Raw genomic sequence first — 20,543 nt, 5'->3', positions numbered from 1 at the left:
TGCTTGTCATAAGGGATACATGGGAAGGGACCAGAAGTATTAAGTTAAGCAGTGTCCCCAGCATAGTTACTGTGTCAGTGATAGTATTGACTGAGATGGAACTGTTTGTGTTAGCACTCAGGAAGTTGACAAGTGGAAATACAGAGCATAGGATAGACCTAATGCTATGAAATAAAAAATGCTACACAGGTACTGTACCAATTGGTTTCTCTTGCTGTTTTCCTCGGACAAGCATTTGCTTATGATTCATGCTTATCAATAATCCTGGTAACAACAGTGTGGTTAGAGTAGCTCTTGCTAAGTATTATCTCTTTTATAGTCTCTTCATTAAGCAGATTCTTGGGGTACAAAACAAGTACTAAAACCTTTGCTCCCCTCCCTAAATAGGAAGTGCTAGCAGTTGAGGAGGGAAGGCATAGTAGGCCTGCAGTCTAATGTTATCATAAGCTTCTTTGGTTTGTTCTGCTTAGCTATGCAGCATGCTGAATATTGTCAGATATGCCTGGTTAACATGTGATTTATGTATATCTCTTTAATCTTTCACAATACCTTGAAAACTTTTTTGATGTCTTAGTTCTTCCTGGGATATCAATTTTGTTCGTTAGTAATGCTAAGCCAGGCCAAGTTTCTTTGTCTCAGTGGACCATGAGAACATGGTATACTAAAAGTGAGGATAAACTCTCACAAAAGGAGCTGATGTACTACAGTTGTTCATACAGATGTATATCTAATCCCAGCTTCAGGTATGTAGTTTATTCTGAGTATAAACCAGACATCTCAAGTATCTGTTTTCTGAGCAGAAACAGCTGCCTTTTTTTGGCTGACAATTTACAGAATTTGTATCCCCAAAGGATACATATATATTACTTACCATAATCTGGAGGTTGCTTTACTCAACAGTCTGGCTAGATTAAATTTGTGCATTTGCTCAGGTTTGTGAGGCCACTTCTGCAATGCTACTGCGTCAGTCATTCTGATTAAAGATTTCTGGTTATATAAAGTGTTGGTAACTCAAATTCTGTTAGAATATGAATCAAGCCATGTGTGCTGTTGGGCAGTCCCCTTGCAGAGGACAAGTTCCAAAATAGTTTTACATTTTCCAGCTTGTATTGGTGATGGCAAATCGGAGTACCGCAGAGCAAGGATGCTGTGGGTAATTGCTTAGCATAAGGGAATTGCTTCTGAAGTTCTTCATTAGTTGTGGTAGTGTTTTGCTGAAAGATAGCATTGTCCCACTGTTATCATGGAGAAACAAACACTTTGTATTGAAGCTTGGATGTACTGCCTGAGCTTTGCAGAGCATACAAGAACAGATGATATAAAAAAGGACAAAAAAAGGTTTGTGTTAGCACTGAAAGAGACTTACCACAGATATGATTTAAAAGTTAGACATGATAAAGCAGGATTGTTTTTTTTCTTTATTTTTAGTTTTTCCTGCAAGATAAAGACCTTTATGTAGTAACAAGCCTAGTCAGAACACAGATGTCTGCAGGGAAGATACCCTGACATAGTTCCACAATAAAAAGAAATTGAAAAGATCCCTTAATATCTTGCATGGCAACAATTAACCTAGATTTACACTAGTATTACTGGTAGCCAGTGAGGATGGGCTATCCCAAGACATAGCAGAACATGTTGCCAAATGCAGTCAGCATAATGTTTCTAACATCAGTATGCATTGTTGCAGTGGATTAGAGTGCATGAGAGATTGTGGGAATTGTGGTGTATCTACAGAAGAATGTATCAAGGAGTGGCTCTCATTCCACCCTGTCTCTCCACAATGTTTTGTATAAGTAATGTAGATGTTAGTTATTTGCATTGTTTCTTTCTTCTGTCAAACCATAATTACATACTGGCTGCTCTTGCAGTGGAAGCTGTTATAAAAATCAGCTGGTTTATTTCACTACTGTTACTTGGTGTACTCATCATAGAATCTAGGCTGAAGATCTCCTGCTTGTAAGGGAATTGAGCTGGATTGACACAAGCTATGCCTACGGCACATCCACTACCGTCTTATGTTCTCATAGAATAAAAACTTGCCTGTCTGGTCCCCCTTCTTATTTTGCAGTACTTTGATTATATGCTTTGGGGCTCAGAAATTTATATTTTAAGTTTGTGTGGAGCACACTAGAATGAAGCCCTGATAGGATGAGCTCACAGCATTCAGTAGCCAATAACAACCTGAAGAATAATGATAAAACTTTTGAGTTGTTTGCACTTTCTATTTAATTTCTCTGCCTTTTTTTCTTACTACTAAGGGGGCCTTCCCTGCAGCTTAGGGTCACATCTTTCTGGGTCATATACAAATCACCCTGGTAATACGCTACTTGGCCTGTAGAGTTTGTTTGCAAACACGGGGTAAGTAAGAATAAAAAGTAGTAAGCTTTAAGAAAGAGGATAGGAAATACAAAGAAGTAAATTGTTGTGGCTTGTGTCAAATCTCGTAAGTATATTTTTTTTGAGGTCATTACTTTGATTTGGTATAATGTCATGTGGTTTTGGGGAGGTTTTGTTTTGGTTTTGGGTTTTTTTCATAGCCTAGCTTTGTGTTTTATAAGTAACATAGATGGGATCCCAGTAGATTGATATCTGAGGCTTGCATTTAGAGATCTATATAAACCCTCAATTTTTTTAGCCAGGGTCAGGAAGTTTTGTATGAGCATGTTCAGTGCTGCACTGTTCAAATAGGTATTCAGTCAGATCTGGAGGTGGAGTAAACTGGTTTTGATGCTGTTTCCCACAGCCTTCTCCTGAACAAACGGGCAAGACATAGATTGGATACATGGCCTGTAAGATAGGTAGGAAACCAGCTAAACAGCCACACTCATAGGGTGGTGACCAATTGTTTTTATTCAGGCTGCAGCCTGTCTAAGTGGGGTCCTTCTGGGATTAATACTGGACCCTACACTGTTGAACATCTACATAAATGATCTAGACAATGGAAATTTTTTACAGTGGGAGAAATCATTCATTGGAACAACTTCCCAGTCATGTGGTAGTGTCCACATCACTGGAGGTTTTCAAGATGCAATTGGACAGAGTGCTTGATAATCCATCTAGGCTTCTTTTCCCATCAGAAGTTGGACCAGATCTTTTGAGGTCCCTTCCAACCTGAGCTGTTCTACAATTCTGTGATTGTTTCTATGATTAAGTTGTTCTGGCACCTTACATTGTAATGAGAGGCAATCTTTCTTCCTTTTCCCTCTGTCCTGTGCCTTTCTAGGGAGGGACTGCCTCAACATGGATCAGCATTGCTGCAGTTCCTACCCATGAGCAGCATATGGCTGGCTCAGGGGGACTGTAGTCAGCCTGTTGCTTTTTCTGTGTCAAAGTAGACCTCCATGCAAGTTTTTGAATAAGTAGCATATTCTGAGTGGTACTGATCACTATCTGATGCATTGCCCAGTCATTTCACTTCATTTCCTAGCCATAACTTTCTTGAAGTTATTTTTTTGTTTAGTTGGTTGTTTTTTTGGGTTGTGTTTTTGGGTTGTTTTGTTTTTTTTAATAGCTGTAGCTGTAAATAACAAAGTGAAGAAAAGCAGAAATAAATTTCAGAACAAGACAATGGGACTGTGATCCAGACTGCAACACCTGCAAATTGATTTGGTTTATTTCCCAGTACATCTGAAGATTGATTTCAGTTCTCCATCCCAATTCCCAGTTTTCATGTATTGGTTTAGAATACCAATACTATGCCATGAACTGTGCCATTGCTAGGAAACTTTAAAAAAAGACTGCTTATTCCACTAGAAATTGTGTGGTCTAGCAGCACCAATCTTGTTACTTGTCCTGAGGCACACAGAAACACACACTTCTCTTGATTACTTGAACTACAGTTTGCTAATTAGTTGAAGCATGTTCTGGTTTAGCAGTGAGAAATGTCTTTTTGGTATACATTCAGTTGATTCAAAGAATGGGAGGCAGCTTAGCTGTTCATTCCAGGTATGAAACCAAAGTTATCTAGGCTTTACTGATTAAAGGAAACTGTCTAAAGGCTGAATCTTCCTATATGCAATAAATCACTGCTGTATGGTAAGAAATTTTGTCATTTCCTGTAGGTACACTATCCAGTACTGCAGGCTGAGCAGCCCCAGGAATTTATTTTAAATGTTAATGGTAGGTTTTAATACTTCTCACAAGCTGGAAATGCCAGGAAATAATTGGTGTCTCAGTTCATGGGAGTGTTTATCATGTAGATGGCCCTGGCCCTCACACAAACTGTAAACAGTTTAAACACTCATGCTGAAAAGACTGATTTAAATCAGCACTTAATGCTAGTCTATACTTAGCTCTTCCTTCAGTTTCCCATGAGTGCAATTTCAAGTGGTTGCAGCAGGAATGAGCACTGCTGATGGCAAAGCATTGGAAATCTCTTTTAAAATTTGAAATCAGAATACAGTATTACTTGCAGTAAGTCTTAAATGATGGAACTATAGTATTTTAGCTGTAGTTAAACTTTTGTTGCTTTAGTGTATATACAGTAAAAAATTGGTGCTAGTACTGCTGTAGGTAAGTGGCTGTTCTACATTGGTTCATGAGATGGTCCAGGAAGTCTGTGTGGAAGTGTTATTGATAGTAGTTGGATTTGAATTAGCCCTTCTGATCTGCTAATTTTAATGGTTTTTGGTGACATACAGTGCTTCATGTTTTCAGGACTGCTATGTTGTTTGGCTGCTGTGATTAGATAATAATTAGGTGTGGAAAGTTAATATAAATGTAGTAGATGCTGCACTAAGCTAATCAATATCAGGACATTAAACCATCTCATGTTCCAGTCAGTGTTTTGTGCTTGTGTAGGAAATCCTCAATGATTTGAGGAAGCTAATGCTTTTGATGGGCACTTATGTGTTCTGAAAGGTCTTTTTACATATAACTCACTGAACCCATTAGCTCTGAGATTCTGAAGCCCTGTCTGTGTTCTTGGTACTTCTGCAGATTTATAACCTTATGGAAGGAATATGTCTCCCCTTTAGGAAATGGTGCTTCACAATTTAGCTGTTTCTACTTCCACCTAGGAGAAAGCTGGCACACCATCAGGTCTTCAATATAGGTCCTGTGCTGCCTTAATTTTATAATTTCACTGCTGTCTTTTACACAATGTATGGGCTCTTTGGCATAACAGCTTGGTCTGCTGAATCCCTAGCTAGGGAAGCTGGACACTGTAGGTTTGCAGTAGTCAGCCTTGGGCTGTTGGTGGAAAGGCTGCAATTGCAATTGTAAGCCGGTATGTTCCTCTTGGTGCAGTACTCCATATGGCAACTGACAAGCTGGGAGCTAAGGAGGGATGTCTGGGATTTCCTTCCAGCAGAGAGGGAAGGAGAGCTGGGCATTGTGGCTTAGAGTGCCTAAGAAGAAAAGAAGAAAGTTCTAAAACTAGGGGATCCTGAGACCACTTCTTGAATCTGTCTGCTCTCAGTGCTCTCTTGCTGCTTCTTGAGCCTAAGCCAGAGACTGATTCAAGCTTTTAAGTGAACATTTAGTTTGGCAACCAGTCTCCAGTTTTACCTGTCTTGCACTTGTTTCAGTGCATCTTGTAGCGTACCTTCCGTCCTCAATGTTTTTCTCCCATTCCTGAAGGTACTGCAGTTGCCAGCGTATATTTGCTTTCCTTTCTAGCTGTGTGACTGGTGCTCTGCAGCTAGCTATACCATGGGGATCATGGCTCCCACCTCCAGAAAATTGTTATGCTCTAGGGTTTTACTGCAGATTTGCAGATTTCCACTAAACTTTAGGAAATAGTATTTTTTATAGTACTGCATGTAATGTAGCATATACATTCATCTTTTCTGTGAGTAACAGTGATGACTGGCCTCTGAGATGGCTCGTGGGTCTCAGCAAGACCTGTGCGAGAGCTGGGGACAGGAAATGTACATGCAAGACCTGGGTGTTAGCAATCAATAGGCTGTGACTGATATTAGCAAGGAACTGGTCCAGTTTCATTACTGCCATCTACTGAAATGAGAGCTTTCCACCTCATTGAACAGACTGGTGAGAAGCACAGTTTTGCAGATGAGATCTGAAATGCTACAATATCACAAAAAATAATGATCAAAAATGCCTCCACCTCCATTAAATAAGGACTTCCAAAATGTATGTGTTTTGTTAAAGTTCAGCTTCCTGTGCAGCTTTTTTGTCCGAACTAACACTCTTCTGTAGCTTTTCTTTCCCTACTCATATTTTTTTGTTTTAGCATATCTGATACAGCTCTGACCAGTACCTCCAGTTTTCCAAGCAATAACTCACAAATGTGTTTAGCTTTAGCTTTTTATGTGTTGTCTTTAATAAAAAAAATATGTTCTTTCTCTGATAACAAGAACTTGGAAAACCCTTATGATATTTATGGGGGGAAGACTGATTTTTAAATGCTCCTTAGTTGCTTGGTGGCTTTGCTTGACAAGATCTTGCTTGCTAAACTTGATTTGAAGAAAGTTCACTACAAAAAACCCCCAACCTCTTTTCTAGCACTGGGTAAATACTTTTGAAAGGGTTCAGTACACACTTTTGGTTAGAAGGTAAAACATATTTATTCCTATAATTCCTACAGCAAGTACTTGTAGAATAAAACCCCACAAAGTCTGCCTTGATGTGCTATATATAGGACTGGCTGGGTAGCACTGAAATGTGGGAATTTGTACAGTGGCCTTAATGACCAACTCTTCTTATCATATTTTTTTTTTTCTACGGCTTGTATGATGCTTACACTTGTTTAAAAAACTCTTTTCCCCTTCCCCTCTTAAAGGTAGAGACCTGTGGGTCCTTGTTCTGGGAAGGTTTCCAACCCAACATAAGATTGGCATTCCAGAGTTCAAGTATGTTGCTAATATGCATGGGGATGAGGTACGTTTCCACTTTTGCAATGTCATTTATACCAAATACGCTTACCACAGGTTTACAGCGAATTTCTCTCAGGTGTGTGCTACTTATTATGAGGTGTCATACCTCAAAAAGGACCCAATGTATATATTTCTTGTGGATTTTCAAGAATAAAGTTCCCATGTTTTGGTGGAAGGGCTTTAGGAGACTGTACATTGTGGTGAAGAATCCTGCAATCCTACACCTGAGATCTCTCAAGTAAGAGAGCATTGTCTTCATGTGAATTAACCCAGAGGCTTTAATTTTCCCAGTAATAAGTCAGATACAATAGTTTGCTTGTACATTATTATTGCCTAGGCATAAAATATGACTGATAAACTGTTCAAATGCATCCCATGATTTAATAATAATTGTTGTGAAGCACCAAGTGATTTATTATAGGAAGAAAATTTCTCTTGGAAGCTTTAAGCTAGGAATACCTAGACTCATCTGAGAACACAGTAAGTACAAACCAAAAAGCAATTTCAGGATTAAGTTGCTCTGGAAAGAATACCTACTGAATAACAATAACAGAGACAATGGTGATTATGAGCCTTCCTGGTGTAACATGTGAATCTGGAACAGAAATACTCAAATCTTCACTCTTCTCTCTAATCTTTTCTTGCTTTCTATTTCCCTTATGCTTTACCTGCTTATATTAGTCATGTTCAGAATACTATTTCTATGCAGTCGTTCATGTGAGATAATTCAAAAGAAATGCCAAAAAAATTTATTTATGCTGGACTGAATTTCCAAAACTAATGAAAATGGATGTAGTAGGAAGTGTATCCTGTGTAAAGCGCAGAACTTAAGCTACTGCTATAACAATACTGTGTGTGAGCATTTGCACGCCTACAGGCACTTGTGACATTATGTGCCAAGAATTTTCCCCAAGTTAGACTAGTTTCACCTTGTTTGAAAGTGGGCTATGCTCAAAGAGCTGCTGGGAGCCTGACTGCTTTGGAATTTAGCTGTGTGGGAGGAAGCTGATTCATGGTTTCAAATGGGTATATGTGTTACTGGATGCCCAAGCTACAGTTTGTAGCTCTGAAAACCTGATGTGTTGCCAGCAGGGTGTTAGGGAGCTGAGGCTCCACTTGATAGTCCCTGCAAACTGTTAAAGGCAATTGCAGATCTATAGCTGCAGATGCCCCAGCTTTGGCCATGGATTGCTGGAGATCAAGCAACCTGGATCACAGTGTAGGATCTAAATTTTCATAATGACTTTGTGAGGAAATGAGGCAAAACTAGTTCTTAACTATTTGATACTGAGTTTTAGCAGGGTTGATCCTTGAGCTGCCGAGGTACCGCGTAGCACTAAGTGCCATACTGCATTCTAGCTTGTCCATCAGACCAAGCATGCACCCAGGGAAGATTCTGGAAACAACTATTTGTCATTTTCAGGCTCTCATGATGATCTTTGCTTTGTGCTTATTGTGCATGGATATAATGCACAATTGATACTTGTTTTTTGCTATCTGCCCATAAAAGTATTTCGGATGGCAGGAAATGAATTCCTTATACAGCAAAATATTGAAGAACTTCAATGTTTTTCCTCCATAATCTATGATTCTTCTAGACTAGTCTCTAGGGAAAGGTTCAGCTATGTCTATAATAAGCAGATAAGTTTTGCACTAACTGTATGACAAGCTTCAACTTGTGTTCCCCAGTGTGGAATTATGGCTGCATTGATCTAGTTGGGTCTTCTGTGCTTCACTGATAATTTCCATAAATGGTACAGAGTGAGGAAAGTTTTGTTCTGAAGTGTTTGGTGGCAATGCCCTTCTAGCCTGTCGTGATCACACAGATGACCCTTTATGACTTTGACTCAGCTGGCTGCCTGCTCCTTACACCTAACAGCTGGGCAGAGGAGCCTGAATTGCACATGTGCAGGCTGTTCACACAGGCTCCTGGAAGAAAACCTAGGTTATCTGGAGAGCTGCCCAGCAGGGAAGTGCCAATAAAATAATGTGAGTACGTAATACTAGAAAGAGTTGGGGTTTTTTTTGTTTGTTTTTTTTGTTTGTTTGTTTTTTAGTTTTCCAGAACTGGAAACTCCTTATTTAAGCAGGTTAACTTTTTTAATAATGTAAGGCATGACCAGCCAATGCTTACATGGTTTTATGTTGTGATCATCATTGCCAAATAGGGTGAACTTTTTGCTCCACATCCCTGGAGATGCAACAAAAAACTTTTTCTATACTTTGTGTGCCTGTATAAAATTGGACACTGGCTTTAGCGGTACTTTTTGTTTAACATAAGCCAGATTAAAACTGATTAGAAATAGTTGTCACTTGCAGCTATGTGAGACTTGAATTAAAATGGCACTAATAGGTGTATGCATTTTGAGCAGTCTGTGAAATACTAATGAAGTCTGCACTGAGGAAGATAAGGGAGAGTTTGGCTGTTCTGCGGCAGCTCTCACTCTGAACTGGGGCAGCAGCATCTCCTGTCCCAGGCTTGTACTCTTGAAAGACCTTGTCTTCCGCAGGGTGTACACTCATACTTTGCTGAGGAAGAACTCATACCACTTAACATCAGCCACAACCAAGCTCCCAAATGCTCCTAAATCATACATAGAGCAGAATTACCATGTTTTGACCAGCTGTGCCAGTAATTTAAGTCCAATCTCCACATCTGAACCATAGGATCTAATTAGAAGGCTATTCCTAACCCATGGATATCGCAGCTGAGAAACCCTTTAAGGAAAAACATGTCTGAACAAAGCGTAAGCTATCTGTGTGTTTCTGGTTGGTCCCTTTAATGTACAAAGTATATGGCTTCCTTAAATTTCTGCAGCTCTAATATAACAGTACCATCACAAAATAAACTGATGGTAATGCTGTGATACTAACCCTTTCTTCCTAAATCACCCATTTCTGATCACATTTTTAGTGTAATAGTATTTTGCCTCTTTCATGATGTATAGATGAGCCTGTGCTGATAGGCCTGACTCAGCCTACATGAAAGCATGTGTTTATCTTGCTGGCTTATCTTGTGATTTAAGTTAAAACAACTAGACCCTATTTTCCATGTCATCATAGACATAGTCATATCCATAAAAGGACTTCCTGAGATATGACTTGTTAGGGCTTGGCTGACAGAGCACTGGGGTAGGTTTATTTGTGATCAATATAATTGGAGCTTCAAAAAAACATCAAACAACAAAATAAGACATCTTATGTAGTATTCTTCACTGAATTCTGAGACATGGATGGAAGCTGCATTTATCCTATCAAAATGCCACTATAAAATAAGGGTGCTTTTCTTTTTTTATCACCAGGTTAGGGAAAAAGTGTTGTGTCCACATGCTATACAATCTGCTATATGGGATTTTCAGCACAAATTCCTCTGTCCTTTGTACTGTGTAATAAAGTGTGGAAGTGGTGTGGCAGGGGAACAAATATGTGCTCTAGAAAAGAGACTAAAAAAAGGGAAATATTTATTGTCTAGTAAAATATCTTCTACCTGGCTATGATGTAAAAAAGGTCAAAAGTGCCAGAGATTTCAAAATCCAAAGTAACCCAATTTACTTGTTAATAAGACTTACGCTGCTGGATGCTGCTGAGATCTCTTTCACAAACTACTTCACCCCAGTTGCCTTTTTCCTTATCTTCACTCCCACTCTTCTGAGTGGGCAAAATAAAAGGGATCCATTTCTCAGCTAGGTGGGGCCTGTACAATTTGTGCAGGTGGCAACGTCTTAATGCCCATTACTAGTTCAAAAGCAAGAGATATGTTGCTATTTGCCTCAGTATTAAACCAACAAACTGCACTTCCCTGCCATCTATGTGGTAGTTATATTTTCCTAGTGCTTGCTGCTGTAGAAATAAATGGATATGTGCTAACCTGTATTTGCAGTTGCTTTAACAGTGCTGGTTTCTAGTAAAGAAGGACAAACACAATGGGGTGTGTCACAGCGAAGCAGGTGCGAGTGTTAAAAAAGGGGTGGCATTTAAGAGGTAAACCAGGATGGCCTGCTGATTTCTTTGCTGTAACTCTACTTCCTGGGGTGGGGTTGTGCCTGGTATGTTGAGCTGGGTCTGTAGAGCAGTCAGGGCCAGAGCAAGGAAATGGGCAAGACCATGTTGCCCTGAAACAGGTCTTACCTGATGGTTTGGATCTTTATTTCAACATACTTCACCTTAAAAACCAGGCCATGGCTAAGGAAAGCATTTTAATCATAAAAATGGGCAGAGTCTATCCACCCATAGTCCCCTGGTATTAGGCTTCTAGAATGTGGTAACAATTTAAGAACAGGAGTGCTGCTGTGAAGTATTACAATGCAGGTGCAATTGGAGCTAACCTTAATCTTTTAACTGGCTTCTGTCAGGGCTTCTTGAGTAAGTCCTCAGTAGTGAGCAGCGTGCTGACCCAGCCATGCCAGAAGCAAGAGTCAGGCAGTTTAAGGGGTAAGGAACAGCAGTCACACCCTTTTCTACAGCGTTGATCTATGCCCTGACACATGCTGCTTTGTTTGGGGCTTCCCTGAGGATCACTGAAAGCGTTTCCTGCTGTCTCCCTTTGGAGCACACAAGGAAACTGTCAGCTGAAAGTGCACAGAGAAACTTGATGTTCAACTCTATCCCCAGAGGGGGGAGAAAGTGTTTTCCTTGGCATTTGTGTCACCCCTCATTTGAGCTATAGCAAAACAATACACCTGGGCATTGCTTTTGGGATACTGTAATTAAAACCAAATATTCATCATGTCTTCTCTGAGCCCCAGAGCACATAAAGGCTGCCCCCTACTCTTTACATCTTTGTATTACACTACAGGCAAGTTAAGGTGTCCTTGACTTTGTTGTCAGCGACTTGTTTACAGTGTGCCTAGATCCTTTATTTGAAGCTCTGAAATCAAGTCTTGTAACTTATCTCCACAGGCGTAGCTGACCTCTCTAGTACCAGGGTAAAGCTTGGCTGAAAAGTTGATCAGCACTTGAGCTATGCTTTCCCTTTCTCTCCCTTCAAACACCTCAAGATGTGCACACTCAAGAAATGCAGGGTACTCTGGCCTGAAACAAAATCTCCCCTTTGTCACTCCACCAAAACACAGGGGTAATAAATACACTCCCCACCAGGGATGATTAAAGTAACAACTCTCTGTGACAGAGATTAGGTGAATTGTTTGATGGTTCTATGTATGAAGTATTTGGGTACAACAATAGGTATGCAAGGCACCCTATAAAGTAGCGTTAGTTTTTAAAATGCTATAATGTATGTAAGTCTGGGTTTAATTTTTATGTAAAAAAATGTCACCTGTGAAAAACTGGACAATGTTCATAAAGAATGGAGCATGATCTTTTCTACCACCTTCTTTTATTACTTTATCTTTTTTCTCCCTTTCTGTCTCTCTGTTCTTTCATTTCTGGATTTCTCTTTGCCAGGCACTGAAGTGAAGTATAGTAGGAGCAGAGGCGCTTTCCCTGTTTCTCCAGAGAGCAGTCCAGTTTTGTCTGTAGTTCAGCAATCTCTGTGGCAGGGCCATTCTTGCTGCTTCTAAGTCTTCTAGCTTTATCTTTCATCTTACCTTCTTCCTCACCCCCCTGCTCTGCTCAGTTTGCTTTCCAAGATGTCTATCAGTGCTGGAACTGAGCTGCCCGTGCAAGACAGGTTCTGTAGCATCTCTTCCTACTTTTCATGGAGTAAGTTTATCAAACCTGCAGAGCAGTCTGCTTTAGCATACTCAGCAGCTGTTTTGAAAACTGCTGGCAATGGAGGAAATTAGGTGCTTCCCCCCCCCATTACCCCCTTTTCAAAGCCCATTTGCTGTAATGTCTAGAAAAAGAGCCACTTAGTTACTGACACAGTATATGCATTTGAGTAAAGCAGCTTCCCCTAGCAGAATCATAAAATCATAGAATAGTTAGGGTTGGAAAGGACCTTAAGATCATCCAGTTCCACCTGCCCTGCTATGGGCAGGGACACCTCACACTAAACCATGTCACCCAAGGCTTCATCCAACCTGGCCTTGAACACTGCAGGGATGGAGCATTCACAACAGGAGACAGCAGGAGCTTACAAGCAAGGTTAGAAAACTTAGGAACAAACCTGCTGGAAGGCAGGTGGAAAGAAATCCTCCTTTTTTTCCTGTGCAAACAGCATGGTACAATTCCTGAAACCAACTCGGAGACCACGGCTGCCTTCAAGTATGGCACAGCAGTGTGATCTGCAACTTCATTTCTCCTGCAATAAAGGGTCATTGCCAGGACACAGTTTGGTCCCAGCCTGAACAGCAGTTACTTCTAGCCCTCCTTATCCCAGCCCAGCTGCTGCAGAACAGTGTCTCTGTTCCTGTTTATCTTAATGCACAGAGCAGGATTTGCCACTTAAAATGTGCTGATGTGAAAATTCAACAAGACATTAGTGCAGTGAAGCTATGGAGAAATATTACTTTTCCCTTGCTTGATTTCACCTACCCTTTACCCTTAGCCTGTTCCAGTCTCAAAGCAAGGAGATGTTTACCCTTGACATAAGTAATGCTGCTCCATGAACCTCACTTTATAAAAACAAATTGTTGCAATATTTTCACTTTAGTGGTACAAAGCTCATTCTCAAAGACAGTGAGATGCTGTAGCTTTGATTTGAGCCTGCAGTGATTTACCAGGCTTTGTTCTTGTAGGTAAAGTAGGGAGAAGTTATCTTCAGAGCACATCTAGTTGCAAGTCTTGATATGTTCCTATTGCAGCCAGGGCTTAGCAACCCTGCAGCTCCCTTGAGGTATGGGTCACAGTGCTACAGGAAGTGCTCCTGGGAAGTGTGGTTTAGTAAATGCTGTACTAGTAGATTTTGGGGTGTAGAATAGCATTGTTCTTACCTCACTGGAGCTGGAATTTCCCACTGTTTTGCTTGAAATGTGCTAGAGTAGACTAAAGGGAGATGTCCTGCCAGTTTTCACAACCTATGCAAGCTTATATGAACAAAAATAAGTAGCTATTTCACTGGCACTGTCTTTCCTTGATCTAAGTCTGCATCCAAATGTCTTTCTATCTCTTTTTCTGAGGATTTACATACACTTGTTTGTTTTCCCCAATACCTGTGTTCATGGCACTAAAATAAAGTAGTGCAACAGAGCCTGTAACAGAAGTGATTATGAGGCCTCTCTTGATCCTGTATTAAAGTTGGCTTCCCATGAAAGGAAAACAAGGAAAAATCCTGCTCTGTAGCACCCTGGAAATCATGGAAGGTGTCTCCTTGCTTTCTTCTGAACCCTCCCTGCCAAGTGGTGATGCAGAGCACAGATGCTCATGTTTGGGATTCAGGGTGCCTTGGGCATCAGCACAGAGCTGTGACTCTGGTGTGTTTCTGAGCCCACATTGCCTTTAACAAGCAGCCTATGCAGGTTTAATTTTTGATAAGGCTGTGCCTTACCCATGCAGGCTTTGGGCAGTGCAGCTGACATAGTCAGTTTTCCATAACAGAATGAGTTCTGGTTGATATGGGTCTAAAACCTGTGTAAAAACCTTCCAGTGACTCCTTCATCTGTTAAATTACTTTAAATATACAAAAACATACAAAATAGTGTTGATCAGGATACTCTTGTATGCCTTGTACATCTGTGTAATCCAGTAAGAAAAAGCTGTAAGTGCAAAAGAGTAGGTCTTTTTTTATTTCTTTTTCTTCCATAGCAGACTTAAAATGGAATCTGTGTTTCTTTATACAGACTGTTGGGAGAGAAATCCTGCTCCATCTGATAGACTTCCTGGTGACCAGCTATAGGCGGGACCCACTTATTACCCGGTTACTCAATAATACTCGGATTCATATCATGCCAACAATGAATCCGGATGGATTTGAAGCTACGAAAGTGCCTGACTGTTATTACACACGAGGAAGGTAAGGAAGGGTGGGAGTAGGTAAAGGAAATAGGTGGGAGTAATAACTACAGATAGCCAGAGACTGAATCATGGTCAGTGGAGTGGATAGACCAGGGAATGTGTTAGGGCTAATTTTGGCCTGGGCTGTTCTGAAGATACACTGCTACGGCATAGAGTTTTTGGAAGACTTGAGTCAGACTGGTGTTTATATGTGGTGCAGCTAAAGAAAACTGGTCAGAATGGTGTAATGACCTAACCTTTTAGGCATGAGACCCAGATAGCGAATAGAAGCACAATTACCTATAGACCTTTAGGGTGCTACAAAAAAAAAAAAAGGGAAAACTTCACCTACAGCACTGTATTTCAACTGGAGAACTCTGTAACACTTCTTAATGTGAAAAAGATGTGTCTCAGCTTGTTGAATGGACTTATAAAAATACATTTAAAGATCACATTGAATGCAGATGTATTAAGAGGGAAGAGTTACACAAGGAAAGGTAGCTCTAATAGGTGCTGTGCTAGCAATAGTGCTCTGGAAAAAAACATGCAGAACAAAACAGAACCTAGCATTGCATCCTGTGCTGCTTCTGCATTCTTTAATGTAACTGTTGTAGAGACCAAAGAGGGGAAGAAAAGTTTAACAAGCTTGTAGAGGGAAAAGCAGAAGAGAGTGAGAGAGTGGGAAGAAATGCCAAAGGGACAAAAATGGAATATGCATTAAAAACAAACTCATGAGCCAAAAGTTCTCTTAGGCCATGGCAACACCAGAAGCAGGTGAAAATGTAGCTTAGGTAATTTAGTTTTCCAGGTGCAGGCCCTCCTTTTTATTAGGAAATACATTATTCCTCAGCAAATAGACAGGACTCTTATAGAGGGTGATATTATTTTTATCCCCTCACTATCAAATAAGCAGAGTTCATTAACTTGAGTTTAAAAATTAAAAGAGCTGACACTAAATATTCTCTCTACTCTTGCACTGACCTATTTAAGTGAAAAAGGAAGAAAGTATTTGCAAGGCTGGCCCTTCAGGTACAGGGAAAAGAGTATACATCTTGTGTTTGAGTCAGATTGTTTTGCTCTCTGTCTAGAGTGACAGCAGTACAAGGGACACAGCCAGCCAGTAGTTACCTTGGCCTTCTATACAGGTGGGAAGAACACATACAGAAGGACAATATCCCCCTTACTTGGCTTAGGTTTTTCTAATTCATGTATGTGTAGGTGTGTGTATGCTATATGCATTAAATATTATTCACTGTTTCCACCTGAAATACAACAGAATTGTTTTATTGTGTCCTATGCAATTTCAGTGCTGCCAGAAAACAAACTAAAGTCTATCTTCATAATGCTTAAGGAGATTTACAATGGTCATCTTCCCTGTTTCCTGAAGATGCTAGCATATCACAGATGTGAATTACTGGGAGGCTGGCGACATGAAAGTGTCTGTAAGAAAAGCAGTAATGGGATTATCTTCTCTTTCTAAGGTACAATAAGAATGGAGAAGATCTGAACAGAAATTTCCCTGATGCCTTTGAACGTAACAATGCCAGCATTCAGCCAGAGACTCAAGCAGTCATGAACTGGATAAAAAATGAGACGTTTGTTCTTTCAGCAAACTTGCACGGGGGTGCCCTGGTTGCCAGTTACACCTTTGATAATGGCAACTCAGGTAAGGTAGTAACAAGCTCTCCTCTCCACAGCTGATGTGGGTTAGGAATGTTAGCTGTACAAAAGCAAAATTTATAAAGATTTTGGTAAGGTTTTATCAGCTTTTGAGCTCAGGTGGGCAGACTTTGAGAAACACTGCCTGATATGGCTACCTGGAGATTGTTATCCTGTATGTAAACCAGCACCATATGTTGTCCCAGTAACAAGAGTGACACGATGGCTCTTTTCATCCTGCAGCTACAGGCTCTTTGGAAGGCTATAGCAGGTCTCCAGATGACGATGTCTTTATCCATTTGGCAAAAACCTATTCTTTCAATCATGCCAGCATGTACAAAGGGACTGGGTGTGACAACAGACAAACCTTTCCAGACGGCATTACCAATGGGTATTCCTGGTACCAGCTGGAAGGTAAGGGCATCTGTGTTTTGTTTTTCAGCTGCTTCAGATGTGACGTTCTCACTTTCTCCTGCCATCTTTGATGATGAAAGGGCTGTGACTGTGCCAGAATAGAGGGGATATGGGAAGTAAGACAACACATTCACATGGACTTTCTGAGCAGGACCTGGCTGTTGACAGACTCTCCCAGTCAGCAGTTGCACAAGTGCACGGAGCGGTCTCTGTTGTCTGGTTGCTTCTGTGCTCTTTCTAAGGCATAGATGCATAGATTACCTTTTGCCACCAAGGTCTTGTTCTTTCAGAAAGAAAACCAATTTTCTCTTCAGGTATCATCCTTATTTTTACTGTTTTATCACTGAAATAAATGTTTTCATTACTGCTTATGCATAGCCAAATACAATATCCAGTGTATTGTGGCAGAACGTGTTGCTTTCACAGTCTGAATTCAAAGCCCTACAAGGCTCTTAGGATGGCTTTGCCAGTGACGAAGTCTATGCCAGGCTGTGAATTTATCTCCCCCTATCTGTGAGCACTGGAAAGACTTTAAGTTAAAAACCCACCCTTCTTCAGACATAATTGTCATCATTCCCAAACGGCTCTTTGCTTTAGAAAACAACACTCAACTGCAACTGGAGCAATGAAGCTGGTTTTCCACAGGAGGCAGTAAATAAAAGTGTGACATTGAGGAATAAATTTATCTGATTTACTTTTCTTATAGGTGTGATGTAAGTAACAACAGCTTAACTCTCCTGTTTTTCTTCTGGCCTGAACTTGGTGCTTCTTTTCAGCTGAACACTGTTTTATTTCACTTTGAAGGTGGAATGCAAGATTATAACTATGTCTGGGGACAGTGCTTTGAAATCACATTGGAGCTGTCATGCTGTAAATATCCTCCAGCAGACCAGCTGGAAAAGTTCTGGAGAGACAACAAAGCTGCTCTGATTGAATATATAAAGCAAGTACATCTAGGTGAGTGTGCACGTGAGGAAGGGAGCTAAAGCTGAGGCCACGCCAGTGGACAAGCTTTGAAGCAATTGCCTCTGAATAGCAAGTGCTACACGGTCAGCAATGGGTAAGGGAGGAGAACATACAGATGTAGGGCATTACTACAGCAGTGCCAGGGGTCTTAGAATGTGCTGGGGCAGGAACAAGGGATGGGCCCTGGGGCTGTCCTTCCATACACCCCTCCAGGGAGCCTGCTTTTCTGAGCAGCCTAGAGACAGCCATTTCTTTCAGAGGTCTCTAAATGTGTGTGTGTGCACAGTGTTTCATGGGTCTTTGCTGCTTGGATTTTGTATTTTTGTAAGGCTTTTCTAGGTGTGATTTTGGCTTCACAGTTGGAAGGGAGCTGCTGCTCAGTGAAACAGTGGTGCTTGTGCAAACCCTTCAACTTATTGCAAAGTCTGTTGCTTATCTTGCATTCTGTTGCCTGGAATGTCTGACTGCTGGTTTATCTTTGCTTAATGCCAGTGCTGCCTTGAAGGAGCTGTGTGAGAATGGAGGGAAACTACTTCACAGGCAGACATGGTGGTTCTGCCATTGGGAAGTACTGACTAAAAGGCTGGTGTTTTTTTAATTTGGAGGGAAAGAAAAATGGGAGAGGTAGCAAAAAAAAAAACCCCAAACCAGTACTGAAGATTGAAACCCTTCAGTAAAAGACACAGGCAAGAAGTATATATCATGCTTTCAGCAGCTGAGGTTTAGAATCAGTGGTTACATTGCTGCTTTCTAATTTAATGTGTAAGCTATAAACAACACCACTGGATTTTCTATTCTCTTTCCCTTCAGTGAGACAGGAGTGACTGATGATATTATTGGATGTGCTTGAGATCAGTGAGGTAGCCTTTGAGTGCATCCAGCAACAGAATAGTCTGATGAACCTGGAGAAGGAGGCTCACTATAGTCAGAGGTTGATTTTTCTCTCCCTTTTCCATAGGCATCAAGGGTCAAGTCACTGATAAGAATGGGAATCCTATTCCCAATGCCATTGTGGAAGTTCAAGGAAGGCCTCATGTCTGCCCCTACAGAACAAATGAACAAGGGGAGTACTTTCTTCTCCTTCTGCCTGGGACGTATGTGATCAATGTAAGTGCAGCCTTACTGAATTATGGTTTCTAATGGTGATGTGTTCCTGAGCACAGCAAAACTGCATCCATGCAGATGAACGAGCTGAACTTGCTCAAGGTACATGTACAGAAGCTGTAAAGACTCTTTAGCAGATTTGAAAGAAACTATCTTAAAATATGAGTCAGCAGAAGGGGATTTTTTGATACAGTAAGATCTTGAGTCCCCGGAATGTCTGGAGATAAGCACTCGTCTGACCTGGATGGTGGAGCAGGCTGGGATGAGTGTCTGCACCACAGTGATGCCAGCTTGAGGTGGCTGAAACAAACCCCAGAGCTCTTGAAGGGTGAGGAGGGGGAGGCTGGGACCCACACAGCCCTGAGCTGACACCACCCTCCATGGCAGTTACTTCACAGGGTTGAAATGGCTCTTCTGAAGCAGTTTTCAGATGCTGGTGTTCAGAAAACATCAAAGCAAAATGGATTTTGCCTGCCAAGGGCTTATGCTTAAGTAACATTGCCTCTCTTGCACAGCATGCAATGACCCCCCAGTATAAATGCACATTCTGTTTCTATTCAGTTTTGGGGAGTTTGGTCTTTTTGTTGTAAATACTCTTTCCTCATTCTGTGTTCTCTGGCTTAGGTTTAGAACACTTTTCTCTGTACAAGGAAAGTGTAAACAAACACATCACACAATGGTTTGTTTCCCGGCTGAACTCAACATTTCACACCAATAAGAAAGCTTTCATGTTTGCTCCTAGGCTACAGTACCGGGATTCAAATCCATCCTGAAGACAGTGGAAATACACAACAACACTGGTAACTTCAGTGCTCTGAAACACGACTTCACTTTCCCAGAAGTCTCTATCAGGTCAAGTGCTGCTTCTTGCCCCAAAATTCCCCTCTACCAGGAGCTCCAATGGGCTTCAGCTGCGGTAAAACCAACTCTCCATGTCATCTTGGTTTTAATGACGGTTCTGCTTGTAATCTTCCAATAGCTGGGAATGACATGAGGTGGCAGCAAGGCAACATCTTCCCGCACAAATGTGGTTGAAATTCAGACATGGAGTTGTATATGCAAAAGAATGTATGTTTTTATGAACCAAACTCTCAGATTTACAGGCATGTTTTTTTGCGTTTTGTAAAATACTGGCTCGACAATCAAATGTTTTACTTTAATTACAGTAGACTGTCATATTTTCTACGTATTTCACTCTAAAGATACCCTGTACAGCCTATGGAGATAACTGTAGAATTGTGTTGCACAAATACAGTCTGAGGAATTTGCCCAAGTTTAAAAGAAGTCACGGTTTGTCTGCAAAGGTTTCAGACAAGCTCAGGTTCCCGTTTGATCCAGCAGCTGCTGTGTCACACAACTGAACTGAACACCAGGAGCCCAGCCCTCATTTCTCATAATAAAGCCACTGCAGTCAATGAAAAATGGCAGTTTTCCATATGCTCTTTCTTACCTGGACAGAAATAAGGTGAAGCCCAGTCACACAGACATGGTCTAAGACAGGAACATGGAAATGAAGTGTAAGTATATGTTGAAAGGCCATGCTGCTGGAAGCTTGATGGTAAGCTGTGCTACCATGCAAGAGAGAACCACTCGGGTCTCTGAAAATGGTGTTCCCCCATGCCACAGGTATTGAAAAGAACGTGGGAACAGCCAGTGACAGCTTTATACCATTGCTGGTCTCCATTTTTTTTTTTTACTGAATTTGGTATGGAACAGAGTCACAAACCATTC

General features: G+C 41.0%; 1 protein-coding gene across 1 annotated transcript in view; it reads left to right on the top strand.

The window, feature by feature from the left end:
- CPM (carboxypeptidase M) overlaps nucleotides 1-20,234 on the top strand; it is a 30,880-nt gene extending 10,646 nt beyond the window's left edge. Inside the window, exons 3-9 of the mRNA XM_005142580.3 lie at nucleotides 6,743-6,840; nucleotides 14,516-14,688; nucleotides 16,151-16,335; nucleotides 16,572-16,742; nucleotides 17,547-17,699; nucleotides 18,667-18,815; nucleotides 19,555-20,234. Coding sequence (XP_005142637.3) covers nucleotides 6,743-6,840; nucleotides 14,516-14,688; nucleotides 16,151-16,335; nucleotides 16,572-16,742; nucleotides 17,547-17,699; nucleotides 18,667-18,815; nucleotides 19,555-19,791 — 1,166 coding nt within the window. The 3' untranslated portion in view covers nucleotides 19,792-20,234. The remainder of the gene's footprint in view (nucleotides 1-6,742; nucleotides 6,841-14,515; nucleotides 14,689-16,150; nucleotides 16,336-16,571; nucleotides 16,743-17,546; nucleotides 17,700-18,666; nucleotides 18,816-19,554) is intronic.
- Nucleotides 20,235-20,543: the final 309 nt, after the last annotated feature.

The sequence above is a fragment of the Melopsittacus undulatus genome, chromosome 5 (genome assembly GCF_012275295.1).
Source record: "Melopsittacus undulatus isolate bMelUnd1 chromosome 5, bMelUnd1.mat.Z, whole genome shotgun sequence".
In the NCBI taxonomy this organism is placed as follows: Eukaryota; Metazoa; Chordata; class Aves; order Psittaciformes; family Psittaculidae; genus Melopsittacus; species Melopsittacus undulatus.
This window is presented reverse-complemented; position numbering and strand designations above follow the sequence as displayed.